We start from the raw sequence: 21,837 nt of genomic DNA on the forward strand, positions 1-21,837 counted from the left end.
TGTGGTGAGGACGTTTAAAATCTCTCTTAGCAACCTTCAGATATACAACACAGTGTTGTTAGCTATAGTCTCCATGCTGTACATTACATCTAGCCACTTAGTCTTTATACGGGAATGGTTTTTGACTCAGCTCTCCCGGCTACTCAAACGGACCTGCTACAAGGCAGGTCTGTGAGATGTGCTACGCGGAGTTGGGTCAGCGTTTGAATGCCTGCAAGGAAAAATGCCAGAGAGATATGAGAAGTAGGAAAACATGGAAAGCATGGCAAGATGTGAATCTCACTTCTGCTTTATGTTTTTAACCTATGTATTTCTTGGTATGGCTCATGACAAAGACTGAAAATAGAGAGGCAGATTAAGTTGGTTTGTTAACCACTTAATGAAACATGTGTAGGAACTACAGGTGTCTGAAGGTTAGAGCCAAAATCTGATGGAAGGGGGATGAGAATCCACGAAAAAGCAGCAAGAGAAGGAAGGCAGGGTTTAATCAAGTGCTAACTCCATTGCCATGCTCTTCGAGCACTGGAGCAGGAGAGATGAAAGGGAGGGGCAGTGGTTAGGAAGGACTCGGTCACACCCTGAAAGAAGACGTGCCAGTCCAAGAGAAAGGACAATTCCTGGTGACATTTGTCCAGTTTTCCTCACTCTTTCCTGCTGGCAGGACACATTTCGGATTTTTACCTACTTCTCCAGATTATTTAGAGCATTTAAGACACTGGGCACAAACTAGATATTGTTTATATTTTCTCTATTTCATGTCTATTAATTGCTCAAGAATAGGAATATTTGGTACTTGTGCTGAACACACTCTATCTAGATCATGTCATAGCCGACATATGGCATAAAATAGGGGCGTAACATCAGTGTCATCTGTGTGTGCCCAAGGTTTGAGGTAAGGAGCCTGTGGGTAAAAGACACTTGGTTAGAGCTGGGAGAGCCTGGGACTAGGTCACAGAGTTAGTAACTTTCTGCGGCAGACTGTTACCTTCTAGAGACAATAGAGGAAGATCTAACCACATCTTCCATGTCTAATTAACCATTCTCAGGCACCTCAAATGTGTGGCAATTTAAATGTCTGCAAGACCCTTTTTCCTTTTGGTCCATAAGCCCAAAGTACAGGTTATATTCAGGACTAAAACTCTACAAGCAAACCTGTCTCCACACAGATTATTTTAGGTCAACCCACCCACTTGATCATTTTGCTTAGTAGGTCTAAACTTGGCACTGAAACAGAGGGTGAGTTTTATATCAGCATTCTTGCTGAACAAAGTAATTTTTTCTGGTGTGAACGAAGCATCCACAGACACATCAGCAATACTTTGTGACCTGAAAGACACAAATGGAAACAGGTTACTACCAAGTGCACATGTTAGAATCTTTACCTGGAGGACCCAGGGCCAACATTATCAAATTATTCTCTGCACGATCTAAGCACTTGAGCAGTATTTCATATTTGAAAGCCTTAAAGTGGCAGGTAGGAATAATGTCTGTGTTTGTGACTGTACTGCCAGCCCAATCCACATGTAATATTTTTTTTGTTCGATGCATGCATAAGTGCAGGAGGTGAGTCTGCAGCCTCTTGGCAAATCAAGTACAAAGTCATGATCCCTGTTGTGTAATGCCAGCCACCAACAGTGATGTTTGCTCTTCTCACAAAGGGACAGCAGGTGGCAAGGTGGGAGTGGCACAGCTGGAGGAACGTGGCCGGGCTGTCTCCTTGTTGCCTCCCTTAATGGCTGGCAGCAGTTCTTTGATGTGTGGCGTATGACCATGACGGTGGCAACTAGCCTGGTACCCGAAAACGGCTGGGGAGTTTCTCAGGCAGGGCACTGAAGACTTCTGACTCTGGCACAGCCCTCCAGATATCTAAAAAGCTTTCACATACACGTGGCCTCATTTGCTTCTACAGCACTCCTGTGAAATAGATATTGTCTCCCTTTATTGATGAAAAAGTCTGAGACAAAAACCATTTAGTAACTTGTCAGTTTACCGAGTAACAGTTAGCACGTGAGGAGCTAGAGCTCATGATCTCCTAGTTCCTCTGCCAGCAGAATTTTGTACGTTATCGTACTGACCCTTCGGGCACACGCTCCATTATTCACAGAGAGGCAGGTAGTAATTAGTAATTTCACCGTTTTGAGAAGTACTGCAAGAAAATGCGGAAGACTTTTTTTTCTTTAACTTCAGGTACCATCTGAAGGACCTGAGTCAATTGAAAAATTGTTTCATCAGTTAATCATGTACTTATGAGGCCCCCTAATAAGCAGCCATAGAACATCTAACAACAAGTATAACATGTCCTCAAACCTACAAGATCTAAAATGTCTAAGTGAATGGTTTCTGTAAGTCAATCTCTTTAAGAGAATCTTTTATCCCAGTGGAGATGGCGGCATTGATTGAAATGATTTTGTAAACTTGTTTCCTAAAAATTACTCTCAGGAAGTTACCCAGAAAATCCAGTCTCAGCACCTTATAGGAATGTGACCACAAAATGCCAAGAACCTAGCTCGACTGATCACCTCAATAAACTGATCTGACGCCATGTGTCTTGACTTTTATGAAGAATCAAATCCACCTTTAAAGAAAAGTTTGGCCATCGTTGGAGATATTAAGAGGGAGTATTGGGGTGCCTAGCCGGCTCAGTTAGTGGAGTATGGGACTCTTGACCTTGGGGTGGTGGGTTTGAAACCCCCAATGGGTGTAGAGATTACTTAATAAAATCTTTTAAAAACAGGGAGTGTCATAGTATAGCAATTATATAGGCTATGAAGGATGTAGCCTAGCAAGATGGCTGGAGGGTGATGTTCACTGAAAGGTAGGATTTTTTATAAATTTTTTAAAAAATAAGTCCCGTGACTATGTTACCACACCTTGTATTTTTCTAATGGCATGCTACTCTTAACTGATTTTATTTAATATATTTTTTAATGTGTCAGTCTTAAGTATGATCTGTACTTTTCCCCCCACATGAAGTTTTCTTTAAAATGATGCACTCCAAACAGTGCATTTCATTTTTTTAAAAGCACATGTGAAATATTATAAATAGTTTAATGAAATTCAGAAACAACACATCAATATGTAATGTTTTTCTGTTCTTGAAATATTTGAACATTTAAAGCACATTTTTCAACAGAGACAAATGAATGAAATATATTTTTTGCAGGGGGAGCTCTTGATCGAATTCTCAATTTCTTTCTGATTCCAATCCCTGGCCAACACAATATATTTATTTCTGTCCTTGAATCACACCGCCCTTGAGTCCTTTATTGCTCGTCCCTGCTCTTCAACTTCTACTGAGGTCAGTGAGAGGTCAGCTAAACCTAAATAAGGGCTTCTTGTTTCTGACTAATAATTTCAAAAGTTACTTCATAACCACATGAGAAGTTATACTTCACTTGTGTGGTCTGAGTATTCAGTATTTTTAGAGCATTCTCATGAGGCTTCCTTTCTGTGAGCTGAGGTAAGGTTATTGGGAAGATAATATTCAGAAATATCTTGGATACCATTTCAAAGACTCTGTCTTTTCTAGGTCCTTTTCCTGCTCACCATATAGAGAAGAGGAACTTGACAGCGATGTTAAGCAAGTATTTTTCTTCTCCCACAAGGAAAAACACATTTCTTCCTTTGATACATAAACTATGACACATAATTGTCCTGGAGTCTTCTAGGATGCATGTGGCATTTCCACAATTTCAGCACAGCTATCTGCTCTACTTAAGCAGGTCAGTTTTTAGTTCATTTGTATCTGGCTCTCAACTGACTCACCAGAGCTGAACCACTTGCCCAAAGGCACCAACGGACACGTCGGTGATGGAATCCCCATTTAAATCACCATAACCGTCCAAAGATCTCCCAAAGTACTGCAGCTGGCTCCTAAAGGCTCCATCGGATCCCAAGATTTTCTGAAAGAGCAAGTTTGACATGAAATTATAATGCATAACAACTGAAATAGAAACAAAGGGAGCTTCTACACTGCACCGTTCGATTTTCTATACAGCCACTTCTCAGGTTGTCTTATTCTCCACAAAATTCCACTGATTTTTCAATTGCAGCTTTTCTCATCTGTTTGTCATGCTTGCAGCCACATTAAAGAAACAGCACGAATCTTTTAAAATAAAAAAAAATCACAAAGCAGCAACAGATCAGTGGACTGAACAACTGAACAGGATTTGATGCAAGCTCGGGTGTGACTGCTCTCCTAGCCCACATCTTTTAGGATTTCACTGGGAAGTTGCCTGATCAATGAGGCCCCCTTGGACACCCTTTAAAGTACCTAATAACTCCCATCCCTGAACATTTAAAAACATTTTTTTTAATGCCTTATCATTTATTATGTTCTGGAACACTCTTTCTCACTTATCTTATTCTCCCTCTGTCTCCTCCACAAAAAAAAATGGAAGATCCACAAAAAGCAGAATTTTATCTGTCCTGTTCTTTACAGTGTCCCCAGAACCTAGGACAGTGCCTGACACACAGTAGGAGGTTCACTAAATGTTTGCTTAATGAACGAACAAAGTTCTAAAAATAAGTGGGATGGCTCAGATTGTCTGCATGGTACTCTGTAGTTCTAACACGTGCATACATCACTATGGAACTCACGGATTACCTGGGAATACCTCTTGCGAATGGTGCCCTCGTGACCATTGTAGATGTACACAGCTCCAGAGTTCTGATTTTCCAAAGGTGAACCAACGATTACATCATTAAAGCCATCCATGTTGATATCTGAAAGAGCTGCAATCGCTGAACCAAACCGAGCATTTTCAACACCCTCGGGGCCTTCAAGAAATTGGTGCCAATTCAAAACACCCTTGCAAAGGGGAAAAGAGGGATGATTAAAGAAAACCTTCCAACTTTTATCACTAAAATTCACAGCAAATGATGACCGAACCAATTTGGAAACTGTTAAAAGTAGACAGGATTGTAAACCTAAATTACAAAAATTCTCTGATGAGAATTATGAGAATTCTAGCAAGTAAGCTCATAGGATATGTGCTCATAAACTGAGGTGAAAGCAGTGAATTCTCTTTACTGTGACTGCACAACGTACATAACACTATCCATATCCTTACCTCCTTTCCCCCTTAATATTAGGATCTTTACCTGTTTCAAAACTTTTGATTTAAAATTTGCTGATGCAAATCTACTAACATCTTGAATAAAAATTAAGGTGGAGACACAATAAAATCACTGAACAGTGACATCATTATAATGGTACAGGAAGTAGGAAAGGAGACCGCTAGGTTCCAGTGCAAGGCAGCAACCCTGAACTCACCCCTCCCTGGAACCCACCAAGTTACACTTATTGATAGAACAATTCCTCCTAAAAAACAAAACAAAACTGAGGGCTGACTGAACAACTACTGAACAGCCAAAGATGGAGAGAATGACAAGAGAACACAAAGAGAGACGGAGACACAATAACAAAGGGAAACTGATGCAGTGGGGATGCAGGGTACTGGGAGGGCAGGAACAGATTCCTCTGTCCTTGGGCACAGAAAAGAAGCCACAGTTTAAAAGAGCAATTAGCATCTAAAGGAAATAACAGAACTCCGTCACACGGTGGAGGAGCTGCGGGCTAAGCTCTCCGGAGGGACTGGAGAATGATGGTTTCCATTATTACCATTCCACCTTAAAACCTCAGTCAGAACAAGGTCTGATCAGCAGAGGGGCAGGTCTGGTTGTCTCAGTGAGCTCTGCCTCATCGACCTCAGCAAGCCCAAGGTCCTCAAGCCCACACCAGTCTCAGTGGGCTGTGCTGTGTCCCAGCACAGGAAAAAAGCATAGTTTAAAAGAGCCAAAGAACTGTGGGCCCACTCTCTCCCCCTCCCCCTTTAAAGCCCAGACTGGAACAGGGTCTAAATGCAATAACCAGTGGGTTTAGATGCTGTAACGTGCAGGTCCCAGCCCTATAAATGGCAGGGTTCAGTCATCAGAGGGGTCTTGCAAATCAGCAAACCCGGGGTCTGTAAGCCCATACCAGCCTCTGTGGTGCCAGGGCATGGAAAACAAATTGTAGAATTTTAGAGTTTTGTTTTTCTTTTAAATTTTTAAATTAAAACAAGTTTTTATTTTTAAATTTTAAAAAAGCCTTTTTTTTTGCTTTATTTCCTCTTCTTTCTCTTTCAAATTTTATTATTTTCTTCTTTCTGCAGAAAGCCACAGTTTAAAAGAGTAACTAGCATATACAGCCACAGCTCAGCCAGCAGCAAATCACCAAGCACACATAGTCTGCAAAGGGACACCATCCAAGTTCAGGAGCAGTAATCATTCTGCCTAATCCACAGAAACACATGCAGAAAGTCAAGCAAAATGCAGAGACAGAGGACTATGCTCCAAAAGGAAAAAAACAAAACAAAACAAAACAACAAAAAACAAACCTCAGAAGAAGAACTAAATGAAACAGAGATAAGCAACATGCCTAATAAAGAATTTAATAATTATGAAGATACAGGGCTAGAGAAAAAAGTGGAAGATTTCAGTGAGACTTTCAATAAAGACATAGAAAGTATTAAAAAGGACCAGAGTTGAAGAATACAATAACTGAAATAATGGAATCAACAGTAGATTAGAGGATGCAAAAGAACATACCAGCACCCTGAATGGCGAGCAACACGAGCTGAGCAGCAAAAAGAGAAAAGAATTTTTTTAAAAAAAATGATAGGTTGGAACCCTCTTACACTGTTGGTGGGAATGCAAGTTGGTACAGCCACTTTGGAAAACAGTCTGGAGGTTCCTCAAAAAGTTAAAAATAGATCTACCTTATGACCCAGCAATTGCACTACTGGGTATTTACCCCCAAAATACAGATGTAGTGAAAGGAAGCGCCATACGCACCCCAATGTTCATAGCAGCAACGTCCACAATAACCAAACTGTGGAAGGAGCCAAGATGCCCTTCAACAGAGGAATGGATAAAGAAGATGTGGTCCATATATATACAATGGAATATTACTCAGCCATTAGAAAGAACGATTACCCAACATTTGCAGCAACATGGACAGGACTGGAGGAGATTATGCTAAGTGAAATAAGTCAAGCAGAGAAAGACAATTATCATATGGTTTCACTCATTTGTGGAACATAAGGAATAGCAGGGAGATCGTTAGGAGAAGGAAGGGAAAAATGAAGGGGGCTGGAACAGAGGAGGAGATGAACCATGAAAGACTATGGACTCAGGAAACAAACTGAGGGTTTTAGAGGGGAGGGGGATGGGGGATGGGCTAGCCCAGTGAAGAGTATTAAAGAAGGCATGTATTGCATGGAGCACTGGGTGTTATATGCAAACAATGAATCATGGAACACGACATCAAAAGCTAATGATGTACTGTATGGTGACTAACATAATTTAAAAAAATTTAAAAAGATTAAGAGCTCATGGACAACATAAAGTGAACAAACATTTGCATTATAGGGGTCCCAGAAAAAGAGAAGAAGGTGTAGAAAACTTATTTGAAGAAATAACTGAAAATTTCCCTAACCTACGGAAGGAAATAGACATCCAAGTCCAGTAAGCACAGAGAGTTCCAAATATGATGAACCCAAGGAGGGCCACACCATGGCACGTATTAATTAAAATGTCAAAGGTTAAAGATAAAGAGAATCTTAAAAGCATCAAGAAAGGAAAAAAAGTTACTTAGAAGGGAAAAATCTATAAGGCTATTGGCTGATTTTTCAGCAAATACTTTGAATATATCCTGCCACTTTCTTCTGGCTCACAAAGTGCTGAAAGGAAAAAAAAATCAAAAACCTACAGCCAAGAATACTCTACCAGGCAAGATTATCATTCAGATCTGAAGGCGAGATAAAGGGTTTCCCAGACAAATGAAAGAGAAAGGAGTTCATCACCACTAACCTGGCCTTAAAGACACATTAAAGGGACTTAAGTGGAAAAGAAATGGCCATAATTAGACATAAGAAAATTATTAATAAAAGATGTAAAATATGACAACATACACATAAAATGTGGAGAAAGGAGTAAAAAGGGAAGAGAAGGGGAAAAAGAAAAAGCCCCCCCCCAACTCCTGCCACCTTTGGAATGCCTTTGAACTTAAATGACCAAATTAATATAGACTGCTATTTACTTGGAATGTTATATATGAACTTCATGGTAACCACAAGCCCAAAACCTATGATAGACACACAAAAAAGAAAGAGAAAGAAAGCTAAATATAACACTATAGAACCTCACCAATCACAGAAAGAAAAAGGAACAATAAGACAACCAGAAAACAAATTTTAAAAAATGGCAAAAAGTATATATCAATAATTACTTTAAATGTAAATGGTCTAAATGCTCCAATCAAAAGACATAGGGTGACAGTGTTGATTAAAAAAAAAAACAAAAAACAAAAACAAGCACCCATCTATATGCTGCCTACAAAAGATTCACACGTCTGACCTAAAGACGTGTGCAGACTGAAAGTGAAGGGATAGAGAAACATTCACCATGCAAATGGAAGTGAAAAAAAGCTGGGGTAGCACTAATTATATCAGACAAAATAGACTTTAAAGACTAACAACAATTATTACATAATAAAAGGATCACTCCAACAAGAGGAGAGAACAATTATAAATATCTACACACCCAACACTGGAGCACCCAAATACATAAAGCAAACATAAATGGACATAAGTAGAAATTTATGGTAATACAATAATAGGAGGGGAATTTAACACCCCACTTACATCAACGGAGAGATAAGACAGAAAAAAAAAATCAATAAGGAAACAATGTCTTTGAATGACACAGTAGACCAGTTGGGCATAACAGATATATATGGAACATTTCATCCCAAAACAGAATACTCATGCTTTTCAAGCACACATGGAACATTCTCCAGAATAGATCACATATCAGGCCATAAAAGAAGCCTTAAAATAAATTTAAGATTGAAATCATACCATGCATTTTTATCACGACAGTATGAAACTAAAAACAAATGACAAGAAAAAAAGGGAAAAACACAAACACAAAGAGACTACATACCATGATACCAGACAACCACTAGGTCAATAAAGCAAAAAAGAAGAAATAAAATACATGGAGATGAATGAAAGTGAAAACACAATGGTCCAAAAATCTTTGGGATGTAGCAAAAGCAGTACTAAGAGGGAAGTACACAGTATACAGTGATAGAGGCCTACCCCAAATAAGAAATAAGAAATAAGAAAAAGTTCAAATAAACAATCTAACCTTACACATAAAGGAACTAGAGAAAGAAGAACAAACAAAACCAAAGGAAATAAAGATCAGAGCAGAAATAAATGGCCTAGAAACAACAATAACAACAACAAAGGGAAATCAATGAAACTGAGATGGTTCTTTGAAAAGATAAACAAAATTGATAAACCCTTAGCCCAATTTGTCAAGGGAAAAAAAAAAAAAAGAGGACCCAAATTAAAAAAAAAATCAGAAGTTTAAAGTAACAGAGGAGGGGGAAAGATGGCGGAGGACCCTATTTCAACCGGTCCCCTGAATCAAGCTGGATATCTACCAGACCATCCTGAACACCCACGAAATCAGCCTGAGACATAAGAAGATACATACAGATCTCTACAAATGAACATCTCCGGCACTTGGTCTCAAGGTACGAGCAGGGAGCCGAGAGTCTGCATGCAGATATCAGAAGATAAACAGAAGGGGGAGGGAGCCGCCAGGCTCGGGTGCCGGGAGGCAGTAGCCTCCTGTGCTGGGGGGTGGGCTGGACTCAGGGACCGGTAGCCTCCGGAAAACCAGACTGAGACCAGGAGGCCCGGAGCACACATGTGAGCCAGGGACAGCTGGCAGTTTTAGAAACACAAAGGACAGAGACGTGCTGGCCCTGGGAACGAAGACTGAGAAAGCAGCTGTGGGGCGCACAACCTGGGACGTTGTGGGGTTTTTATCAGCATGGACAGGAACGGAGTTAGAGCGGCCAGGAGAGCTCAGTGAAGAGCAGACTGCGATCTCTCTGTTCTGAAACAGAGGTTTGGATATGGTCCCTGCTGCTTTGACTCTCAGAAGAGACACAGAAAGCCACTAGGGAACAAAAGCCCTAAAAAACCAGTTCTTACTGAGCCATCTCCCCACCCCCACCCCCCTGCCAGGGAACAGGGCAACTCTGCCCAAACGGGGTTGCCTGGGTATCAGTGCGGCAGGCCCCTCCCCCAGAAGGCAGGCTGAAAGAACAAGAAGCCCACATCCCTAAGGTCCCTATAAAACAGGTGCATCTTGCTTGGGTCCTGGTCAATAATTTGGACTCCATACATTCTGCAACCACACCTCATCAGAATGACAATGGGGGGAACCCCCAACAAAGGAAAGAAACAGAGACTGTGGCCTCTGCCACAGAACTAATGGATATGGATATAACCAAGAAGTCAGAAATGGATTTCAGAGTAACAATTATCAAGATGATATATAGGCTTGAGAAAAATATTAATGAAAATACAGAATCTCTAAGGGCTGAAATGAGAACAAATCTGGCAGAAATTAAAAATGTTTGGAATGAAATGCAATCTAAACTGAATGCTCTGACTGCCAAAGTAAACAAGGCAGAAGAAGGAATTAGTGAGAGGATAAGATGATAGAAAAGGTAAGAGGTAAAATGGGAAAAAAACCCTCCAATTTCATGAAAAAAAAAAAAAAAAGCTACGGGAGATTACTGACTCAATGAAATGTTCCAATGTCAGAATTATTAGGATCCCCAAGGGGGTGGAGAAAGAGAGGTCTAGAAGAGATATTTGAACAAATTGTAGCTGAGAACTTTCATAATCTGGGGAAGGAAACAAGCATTTGTGTCCAAGAGGCAGAGAGGACCCCTCCCAAGATCAATGAGAACAGACCAACACCACGACATATGATAGTACAATTCGCAAATCTTAGATCCAACGAAACAATCTTGAAAGCGGTGAGGGGGAAGAGATTCCTCACGTACAGAGGGAGGAACATGAGAATAACATCAGACCTGTCTACAGAGACCTGGCAAGCCAGAAAGGGCTGGCAAGGCATATTCAGAGCACTAAGTGGGGAGAACATGCAGCCAAGGATACTGTAACCAGCAAGGCTGTCATTCAGAATGGATGGAGAGACAAGGAGCTTCCAAGACTGGCAGAAACTGAAAGAATATGTGACCACCAAGCCAGTCCTACAAGAAATATTAAGGGGAGTTCTATAAAAGAAGACCCCAAGAGTGATACAGAGCAGAAATTTACAGAGACAATCTATAGAAACAAGGACTTCACAGGCAACATGACAACATTAAAATCATATCTCAATAATCACTCTCAATGTGAATGGCCTAAGTGCTCCCATAAAATGCCATGGGGTGGCAGATTGGATAAAAAGATATGACCCATCCATATGCTGTCTACAAGAGACACATTTTGAACCTAAGGATACATCCAGACAACATAAAGGGATGGAGAACCATTTTTTCATGCCAATGGACCTCAAAAGAAAGCTGGGGTAGCAATTCTCATATCAGACAAATTAGATTTTAAGCTAAAGACTGTAGTTAGAGATACAGAAGGACACTATATTATTCTTAAAGGGTGTATCCAACAAGAGGATCTAACAATTATAAATACCTATGCCCCCAACAGGGGAGCAGCCAACTACACAGGGCAATTGTTAACCAAAATAAAGAGACATATTAGATAATAATACATTAGTAGTAGGGGACCTCAACACTTCACTCTCAGCAAAAGACAGATCATCTCAGCAGAAAATCAACAAAGAAACAAGAGCTTTGAATGACACATTGGACCAGATGGCCCTCATAGATCTATACAGAGCATTCCACCCTAAAACAACAGGATACTCATTTTTTTGTTTCTTTTGTTTTTGGTTTTGTTTTTTGTTTTTTTCTCCAAACGCACATGGAACTCTCTCCAGGATAGACCATATACTGGGTCACAAAACAGGTCTCAATCAATACCAAAAGATTATTTCCTACATATTCTCAGACCACAATGCTTTGAAACTAGAACTCAACCACAAGAAAAAAATTGGAAGAAACTAAAATATTTGGAGTCTAAGGACCATCCTGCTTAAGAATGTTTGGGTAAACAAGGAAATTAAGGAAGAACTTAAGCAATTTATGGAAACCAATGAGAACGAAAACATATCGGTCCAAAACCCATGGGACACTGCAATGGCAGTCCTAAGGGGGATATACATAGCCATCCAAGCCTCACTCAAAAAAACAAAAATCTAAAATGCAGTCCTTATACTCACACCTTAAACAGCTGGAGATGGAACAAAAGAATAGGCCTAAGCCACACACAAAAAGACAAATGATTAAGATTAGAGCAGAGATCAATGAATTAGAAACCAGAAATATAGTAGAGCAGATCAAGAAAACTAGAAGCTGGTTCTTTGAAAGAATTAATAAGATCAATAAGCCATTGGCCAGACTTATTCAAAAGAATAGAAAAAGGACCCAAATTAATAAAATTATGAATGAAAAGGGAGAGATCACGATGAACACCAAGGAAATAGAAACAATCATTAGAAACGCCATCCCAATAAAAATACCAATGACATTTTTCAAAGTGCTGGAACAAAAAATCCTAAAATTTGTGTGGAATCAGAAAAGACCCCAAATCACCAAAGAAATGTTGAAAAAGAAAAAACAAAGCTGGACTCACAGGGGAATTCTACCAACACTTAAAGAGTTAATACCTATTCTCCCTCAAACATTCCAAACAAAAGAAGAAGGAAAGCTTCCAAATACATTCTATGAGCCGAGTATTACCCTAATATCAAAAGTAGACAAAGACACCACAAAAATAAAACTATAGGCCAATATCCCTGATAAACATAAATACAAAAGTCCTCCATAAAATATTAGCAGATTGCATACAATATGTTAAAATGATAATTCACCACAATCAGGTAGGATTTATTCCAGGGATGCAAGGATGGTTCAATATTTTCAAATCAATGCCATACACCACACTAACAAAATGAAGGGTAAATGATCATCTTAATAGATGCAGAAAAACATGTGACAAGATTCAACCTCAATTTGTGATAAAAACTCTCAACAAAGTGGGGTTAGAGGGAATATACCTCAACATGACAAAGGCCATATATGAAAAACCCAACGCTGACATCATACTCAATGGTGAAAAACTGAGAGCTTTCCCTCTGAGGTCAGAATAGGATAAGGTTGTTTACCCATCATTTTTATTCAACATAATACTGGAAGTCCTAACCCCAGCAATCAGACACAAAGAAGAAATAAGCAGCATCTATATTGGTAAAGAAGAAATTAAACTGTCACTATTTGCAGACAACATGATATTATATATATATACAAAACTTAAAGACCACACCAGAAAAAACCGGAGTAATAAACAAATTCAGTAAAGTGGTGGGATACAAAATTAATACCCAGAAATCAGTAGCGTTTCTATACTCTAACAAAGAAGTCACAGCAAGAGAAATTAAAACAAACAAACAAACAAAAACCCCACCAACACCATTTACAATTGCACCCCAAATAAAATATCTAGGAATAAACTTAACCAAAGGGGTGAAAGACCTACCTGTACTCCAAACAGTATAAAACACTGACAAAAGAAATTGAAGATGACACAAACAAATGGAAAGACACTCCATGCTCATGGATTAGAATAATTAATATTGTTAAAATGTCCATATTGCCCAAAGCAATCTACAGATTCAATGCAATCTCTGTCAAAATACCAACGTTTTTCACAAAACCAGAATACTAAAACGTGCACAAAACTACAGAAGACCCTGAATAGTGAAAGCAATCTTTTTTTTTTTTTTTAAAGATTTTATTTATTTATTCGACAGAGATAGAGACAGCCGCGAGAGAGGGAACACAAGCAGGGGGAGTGGGAGAGGAAGAAGCAGGCTCACAGCAGAGGAGCCTGATGTGGGGCTTGATCCCATAACGCCAGGATCACGCCCTGAGCTGAAGGCAGACGCTTAACCGCTGTGCCACCCAGGCGCCCCCTGAATAGTGAAAGCAATCTTAAGAACAAAACTGAGTATATTACAATTCCAGGTTTTAAGATATACTACAAAGCTGTAGTAATCAAAACAGTATGGTACAAAAACAGACACAAAAACAGACACACAGATCAAAGGAACAGAATAGAGACTCCAGATAAACCCATGGTTATATGGTCAATTGATCTATGACAAAGGAGGCTAGAATATAATAGGGAGAACACAGTCTTTTAAATTAATAGTGCTGGGATAACTGGATAGCTACATGCTAAAGAAGGAAACTAGACCACGTTCTAGTACTGAACACAAAAATAAACTCAAAATGGATTAAACACATATATGTGAGACCTGAAAGCCAAAAAAATCCTCCTAGAAGAGGACACAGGCAGTAATTTCTGACATTAGCAATAGCAACATTTTTCTAGGTAAGTCTCTTGAGTCAAGGAAAACAAAAGCAAAAATAAACTATTGAGACTACACCAAAATAAAAGGCTTCTGCACAGGGCGCCTGGGTGGCTCAGTTGGTTAAGCATCTACCTTTGGCTCAGGTCATGATCCCAGGGTCCCAGGATCGAGCTAGTGTTAGACTCCCTGCTCCCTCTGCTCCTCTCCCCCACTTGTGCTCGTGTTCTATCTCAAATAATTAAATAAAATCTTAAGAAACAAAAATGAAAGACTTCTGCACAGCAAAGGAAACCATTGGCAAAACAAAAAGACAACCTACTGAGTGGGAGAAAATATTTACAAGTGATAGATCCAAAAAGGGGTTAATATTTAAAATGTATGAAGAACTTAAACACCGAAAAAAACCCAAACAATCCTATTAAAAAAATGGACAGAAGACCTGAACATTTTTCCAAAGAAAACATACAGACGGCCGACATGAAAAGATGCTCAACATCACTCATCAGAGGAATACAAATCAAAACCACAATGAGATAACACCTGACAACAGTTAGAATGGCTAAAATCAAAATGACAAGAAATAGCAAGTATTGGCAAGGATGTGGAGAAAAAGGGACCCTTGTGCACTGTTGGTGGGAATGCAAACTGGTGCAGCCACTGTGGAAAACAGTGTGCACATTCCTCAAAAAATTAAAAATAGAAATACTATACAATCCAATAATTTCACTATTGGGTGTTTACCCAAAGAAAGCAGAAACACTAATTTGAAAAGATCTATGCACCCCTGTGTTTATTGAGCATTATTTACAATAGCCAAGATATGGGGACAACCTAAGTGTCCATCAATAGACAAATGGATAAGGAAAATGTGTACACACACAAATATTAAACAACTATAAGGGAGATCATGCCATTTGAGATAACATGGATGGAGCAAGAGGGTATTATGCAAAGTGAAACAGGTCAAAGAAAGACAAATACTATATGATTCCACTCATAAGTGGAATCTAAAAATAAAAAAAAATAAAAAACAAAACCAAAAAACCCAAAGGAAATGAATAAGCAAAAAGCAGAATCGGACCTATAAATACAGAGAACAAACTGGTGGTTTACAGAGAGGAGGGGGATAGAGCATCAGGCAAAATGGGTGAAGGGGAGTGGGAGATACAGGCTTCCAGTTGTGTAATGAATAAATCATGGAATAAAAACCACAGCATAAGGAATATGGTGAATGATATTATGATGTAAAGGGACAGACGGAAGCTACATTTGTGATGAACGCAGCATGATGTATAAACTTGTCAAATCACTTTGCTGTACACCTGAAACTAATGTAACATTGTGTGTCACCTCTACTCAAAAAAAAAAAAAAAAGTGAGACTGTTAATGTCACATTATAAAAAATAATTCTGCCCAAAGAAAGACATTTTCTTGTTTTTCTTTTTCTTCCAGATTTTGAAATCAGGAATGGAAATATTTCATGACCTCACAAGGAAGCGATGCTCTTCAACCATGAAACTAGGTCAGTGCTGATTCTTCTCTATAATAATCTTATGGAAATCACTTTGTAACTGAGATTGACAAAGTATTAGGAAATCTCCTCATCCAACAATTAATGATAATTCAGAATGTTTGAGAAACAACATTTAAGAAACTAGGGATTTGTTAAATTTTTAGACAAATATTTATGCCCCTCTCTTACTGAATATTCAATTATACATTCTTTATATGCTTTAGAATTTTTTTTAAGCGGGGGGGGGGAGAGGGAGGGAGGGAGGGAGAGAGGGAGAGAGAGAAAGAGAGAGAGAGCAAGCTGAGCAGGGGGTGGGAGGGGGAGAGGGAGAGAGAGAGAACCTTAAGTAGGCTCCACAGTCAGAGAGGAGCCCAACATGGGGCTCAATCTCATGACCCTGAGATCATGACTTGAGCCAAAATCAAGAGTTGGATGCTCCACTGAGTTACCCAGGCACCCCTGCTTTAGAATTGTTTTAATTGCTTCTGTTTGAGGGCTAATTTTTACATTCATTTAAATAAATGAGGTAGGACAAACTATCACAACAGCAAATCATAATATTTACTATCTTAATATCAGCTACCCTTTCTTTCCCCCATCCTTTCTACAGTTTTCTATGTCAACTTGTGTCTTTGATTTTAGGTTTTTTTTCAGCTCCAAGCGCATTATACTATGGGTGTGGATTTAGAGAACTCAGTCTGGTTACAGTCTGCTAATTTTTATGTGCAAGGACTAAAATTTCCAAGAGCTGCACGTATACATACCTCACTGTTAAACTAAGCAACAGAATTTCCTGACAAACTAATGTAGAAAACAACCCGGATTAAACAAAAATTTGCAGAGTACCTGGTACAATTTTTTTTTTCACTGTAAGATGTTAGGAAGATAGTTTGTTCTGTTATTATGATCCCTTTACAGTGAAGAATAATTGAAGGAGATACTTAGGAAATACAGATTTTTGTATGTACATGCATTTAAAAAATGACAGTACTTTGTCTGGATATATATTATATATTCAAAGACTTTTCAGGGAAAACAGCAGGGCACTATGCATTAAGCTCTTTCTCTAAAGATTATGCTTTTTAATGTGTTTTTTAAAATAAATTAATGGATACATCCTCAAAATGGTGAGATACAAACCATACTACATATGAAAATGATCATTCAAGTCTTTATTCTGCAAAAATGCAGATTAACTTTTATTTACCAATACTGAAGCAAAGTAAACTAAGTCAGTTGAATCGTTTTTCTTACCCGTGTGATGGTAAACAGGTAGACTCTTCCTTCCTCCTTCTTTAGGTCATTCATGTACGTTGGTGCGCCCACCAAGAGCACGTCTGTGATGGTGTCTTTATTCACGTCGACTGAACACAGCACACTCCCAAAATAGGAGCCGATCTGGAACGAGAAAGCATATTAATTCCTAGAACTCCTACACTCCTAATGTTACACTGAACTTTCATTTACTCATTCAACAAACAAAAATCGAGTGCTTACTAGCTGTAAGGTGCTAGAAGCATTAAGATGGACAACCCAGTCCGCTCTCTCAGGTCGTATCATGATAGAACACTGGTTGTTAAACCTCAGTGTGCACACAAATCAAGAACGTGTCTTTAAAATACAGATTGTGGAGACCCATTTCCAGAAACTCTGAATGGGTGCAATCCAGAAAACAGTCTTATTTTAAATAAGCACTTCAGGTGTTTCTGATGCTGGGGGCTCAAAGACCACATTTAAAACAGAAACACTTAGAAGGTTCTGTGAGGTGTGCTGTGGAGAAAGGCAGGAAGGGGAGAGGGAGGTGGTGCCCGGGCTGTGTGGTCAGGCATGTTCCAGTAGAGGCAAGGGCCAGATGCTGTGTGAGCCGAGTGCAGAGGGCCCAGGAAGGCTCGGAAAGATTAAATGTTCAGGGCACGCCCCGTGAATACCTCTGCAAGATTCAGAAATGGGTAAGAAAAGATTCATTCTAGAACACAGTCCTTGTTTCTCTCAAAATAAAAGCACCCTTCTTTAAAATAGAGAGGAGGCGAGGAAAATATGTGACCATAGCTGGTTTGTGGTCAAGGAAGTCAAAGACTCAGGTCCTCTTATTCCTGGAAAATCCATAGAGACAGTAGAGACATCACACTTAATCCCAGAGAAGGGAAATCTAAATGGTTGGTTTTTTCTGACTCAAGGAAGGACAATTTCTGTTGGTTGTCAGAGATCAGGGTTGCCCATTTCAAATATGTGCCAAGCCCATGGGTGCAATCTGTTTAGTAAGGAAATAGGAGTCCGTCAGCTGGCCTCTGCTCCAGTGAGCCATGACTGGGAGTCATCAGCTGTTCTGACTACCAAACAGTCATGCTGAGAAGAACGTGGAGGAAAAGAAAGTTGCTTTAATTTTAGAGACCTCAAAGCCACAGGACACCTTGACAGGCCCAGACAGGGTAGCTTAGTCTTGACAATGCTGTACTGCTCTCTTCTCATTTTTCCTCCCGATCATTGGCTCCTAGGAGGAGCTTGCCAACAAAGCTGTGGTTAGGTGCTTGTCATGAGGATTAAATAAAACCCATGTTTTATTAATCTGGGGAGTCAAAGACTTGCAATTGAATGTAGCCAAACAGTACAGGCTTTGATGACAAATCAACCCCATGAAAGCTATTTGACCTTAGGAAGGTAAACTCTCAGGAACCCGTTAGAAGAGGACGGTAGGTCTCAGTATTGTGAAAATTTGAGGAATTTTAAAATTTTATTTAAATTCAATTAACATATAGTGTATGATTAGTTTCAGAGGTAGAGTTCAGTGATTCGTCAGTTGCTCATTCACGTGCCCTCCTTAATGGCATCACCCAGTTGATTTAAGGAATATTCAAGTAAATACAGATTACAGAACCAGCCACAGTTCGGCATTCAATAAACGCTAGTTTCCATTTCTATCAACTCCCACTCCTCATCTGCCCCAGTTGTCCCTGCAGTTAATTTCACCTGCTACACAATGGCATTTACCTGGTCACCTCGGTGAGCCTGAATAACTGTGACATTGCCATTCTCATTCACACTGTAGAGCACGATCTGGCCAGTATAATTTGCCCGAGGAGCGCCAGCAACAAAGTGGATATCAGTTCCAGTAGAAATCGCTGCCACAGAGTAACCTAGGAGAAAAAGTTACAGAGTAGGTCCTATTGAAACGCTCAGCCACATAAGCTCTCAAAGTTAGTAGAGAGGACCAGAGGTCCTTTTTTTGTTGTGGGGGTGGGGCGACGTGTTAGAAGACGGAGGAGGGTCAGTAATGTATCCTTCCAGACTGAGAAGGTATTTTAATGCTGAAACACAAAGCAAGCTACTCTGTATTGTTTAGAGTTTCAGTCGGGCTAACTTACTGATAAGAGCAATCCGGCAGGCAGGCAGGCGGGCGGGCAGACACGCGGGCACGCACGCACAGACGGCCGATTCAAGACACTACGCAACTACTCTCCACCCCAACTCAGACCTTCAACTCCAGCTTTTATGGAGCAACGGGCATGGTGGTGAGGTCACGGGGTCGTTATCTAAAGAAGCCCCACCTGTGCCAGAGAGCTCTCTATTGTTTATCTTAAGTGTTGGCATCTGTGCCCCAGAGGGGAAGTTAAGCAGAAGGCCAACAATGGAGTCAGTGTTGTCAGCACTCCTTCCGGGGGATGCACGGTTCCTAGTGTGCCTGGGCACATCACTGCGGGCACATCTTCCTTTTTCTAAGATGAACTGCTCCTGCCCTCTGACTGGCAGCACTGCCCTGCAGAGATGGGGCACCTACCTATAAAGCAGGCCCTAGATTCAGGGTTGTCCCATCAGTCACTCATGAACGTGGCACTGAACAAGGATTTCTTGAATGACTAACTACATGAATTTAAAAGGTAATGTCCCACAGTGTGAAGAACATAGGCTTTGGAGTTAGACTGCCCCAGGTTCGAATTCTGGATTTGCCACTAAGTTGTTTACCTTTGGGAAAGTTATTAACCTCATGGGCTCTCGAAGGTAAAATGGGGATAATAATACTTTCTTCAAAGAATTGTTAGGAGGATTTTTTTTTAGTTAAGCAGGCTCCATGCCCAGCGTGGGGCCCAATGTGGGGCTTGAACTCACGACCCCTGAACTGAAATCAAGAGTCAGACACTCAACCAACTGAGGCGCCCAGGTGCCCTGGAAGGATTAAAATGTTTGTGTAGATAGAATTGCCAGCTCAGGAACTGTCCCATCGCAGGTGCTCAAAATCAGTGGTTGCTTATTATAGGAATAAAAAGACTAAGAACTCTAACGTAATATAAGACTACCACTTACTATATTGGCTTTTAGGAACTATTTCCATTTTAGAGAAGCACAATCACAGCTGCTTGAACAGCCAGAAGAGATCAGCAAGTGTAATACAGTGTGTCATTAAAGAGTTTTAGGATACGGCCCGATTTGCAAAGAGGCAACATGAACACGTACAATAAATATAATTAGATGACACTTCAAGGGCTTTGCTGAACGGATCCCGAGATTCAGCAAGGGGCTCGTTTATAAAAAGGGAACTTAAATTTGCTGAGTCAAACGCTGCTATGCCTTACCTAAATATGAACTGTGATTTTTATCTTGCAGAATTTGGTCAAAGGCTTGGTTAGGAAAGATCAAATGTCCATGAGATGTCTGCTGGACAACAGTCCCACTCCAGGCATAAGCTCCTACTGCACCCAGCATCAGGATGTCCTAAAAGAGTTGAAAAATGAAGATCATGAGAACAAACTACCTTTGAAGCACAGGAATGCAACGTAGGCAAAACATCGAAATAAATGGTCTAGATTTAAGGAGAAAATGATGAAGTAAAATGTATATGAATATATGTTGATATGTGTCCACATTGTTTTACTGTATTTTGTGCTGGAAAACAAGCCTTCCCCCAGGCCATGTTATCTTGCTACATTCTGTAGATAAATCTCTACTACACTATGGGAGGAGCACATAGCCATCTTCTAATTTCCATTGAAAGGTGCACATGTGCAAATGCCAAACAGTTGTGAGCCTCCTGTCCCATGTATTCATGAGAAAAGCTCAGGGTGGGATGTGAGGCATGCTTGAGAAATGGGAAGTGCGGCTGACAGAGGGGGAGAGGTGGGCCCCACTGCTATCCAGGCATGTCCTCGTAGGAGGACCTCTTCTGACCTGTTCTATTTTCAACTTTTTCCTCTTTCCTCTTGACTCCTTCTCAAATGTTCCTCCATCATCTATATCCTAGTCCAGCTATTGGAAGACAGCACAGCTACAAAAGGTAACTATAGTATGACATTTCATCTCCTTGGAGGAAAATAGCCACTGGTCAACACAGCGCCAGGAGGGATTGGTACACAAACCAGGACAGGCTGCTCTGGACTGACTCAAAATCCAATCTGAATCGTCAAAGCTGTAAGTCAACGTACAAGGCAGGGTTTCTCAGGATGGGATTTATTATTTTTAAGTTTTTGATCTTAGATCTCAGAAAACAACAAAGATATAGATTTTGGATTGAAAAATATAAGCCATTAAAAATAGAGCAAATAGGAAAAAGTGTCCCATTTTGAGGACAAGAGACCATGAAATTGTGTGAATGACGGTCATAAATTTGGGACTCTGCATCAGGGGTGCAGGAAAGGACTTCAGGACATGTAAAACACCTCAGGAAGTTATGTGCAAAATTCTCTGTGTGTGGGTTCATTTATATTCCTTCCTAGGGAAAAACCCATAACTTTTATGAGCATTCCTAACAATTGGTGATCCAGACAAAGCACCTTTACTTCTAGGGAAAAAAATAAGCCATTCCTGGTCCTTCATTCTGGCAAACAAGTCATCTGAGTTCATACTGTTCCCTAAGCTTTTCCAGTGTCCTCCATCTCTGTGTCCCTCTGCTTCTCCACTGGGACCCTGAGGAGAGTTGGAACCAGAGCCCAGGGAGGTAGATGTTTATGAGAAGAATGGAT

General features: G+C 40.1%; 1 protein-coding gene across 1 annotated transcript in view; it reads right to left on the reverse strand.

Annotated features, from left to right (window-relative positions):
- Positions 1-21,837, reverse strand: part of ITGA2 (integrin subunit alpha 2) — a 106,262-nt gene that overhangs the window by 25,933 nt on the left and 58,492 nt on the right. The window contains exons 11-16 of the mRNA XM_045815357.2: positions 20,455-20,593; positions 18,875-19,020; positions 17,141-17,284; positions 4,607-4,810; positions 3,766-3,902; positions 1,187-1,326 (exon numbers count right to left, since the gene is read on the reverse strand). Of these exons, the coding sequence (XP_045671313.2) occupies positions 1,187-1,326; positions 3,766-3,902; positions 4,607-4,810; positions 17,141-17,284; positions 18,875-19,020; positions 20,455-20,593 (910 nt within the window). The remainder of the gene's footprint in view (positions 1-1,186; positions 1,327-3,765; positions 3,903-4,606; positions 4,811-17,140; positions 17,285-18,874; positions 19,021-20,454; positions 20,594-21,837) is intronic.

This window comes from Ursus americanus, chromosome 15, assembly GCF_024610735.1.
Source record: "Ursus americanus isolate L20-20 chromosome 15, mUrsAme1.1.p, whole genome shotgun sequence".
Lineage (NCBI taxonomy): Eukaryota > Metazoa > Chordata > Mammalia > Carnivora > Ursidae > Ursus > Ursus americanus.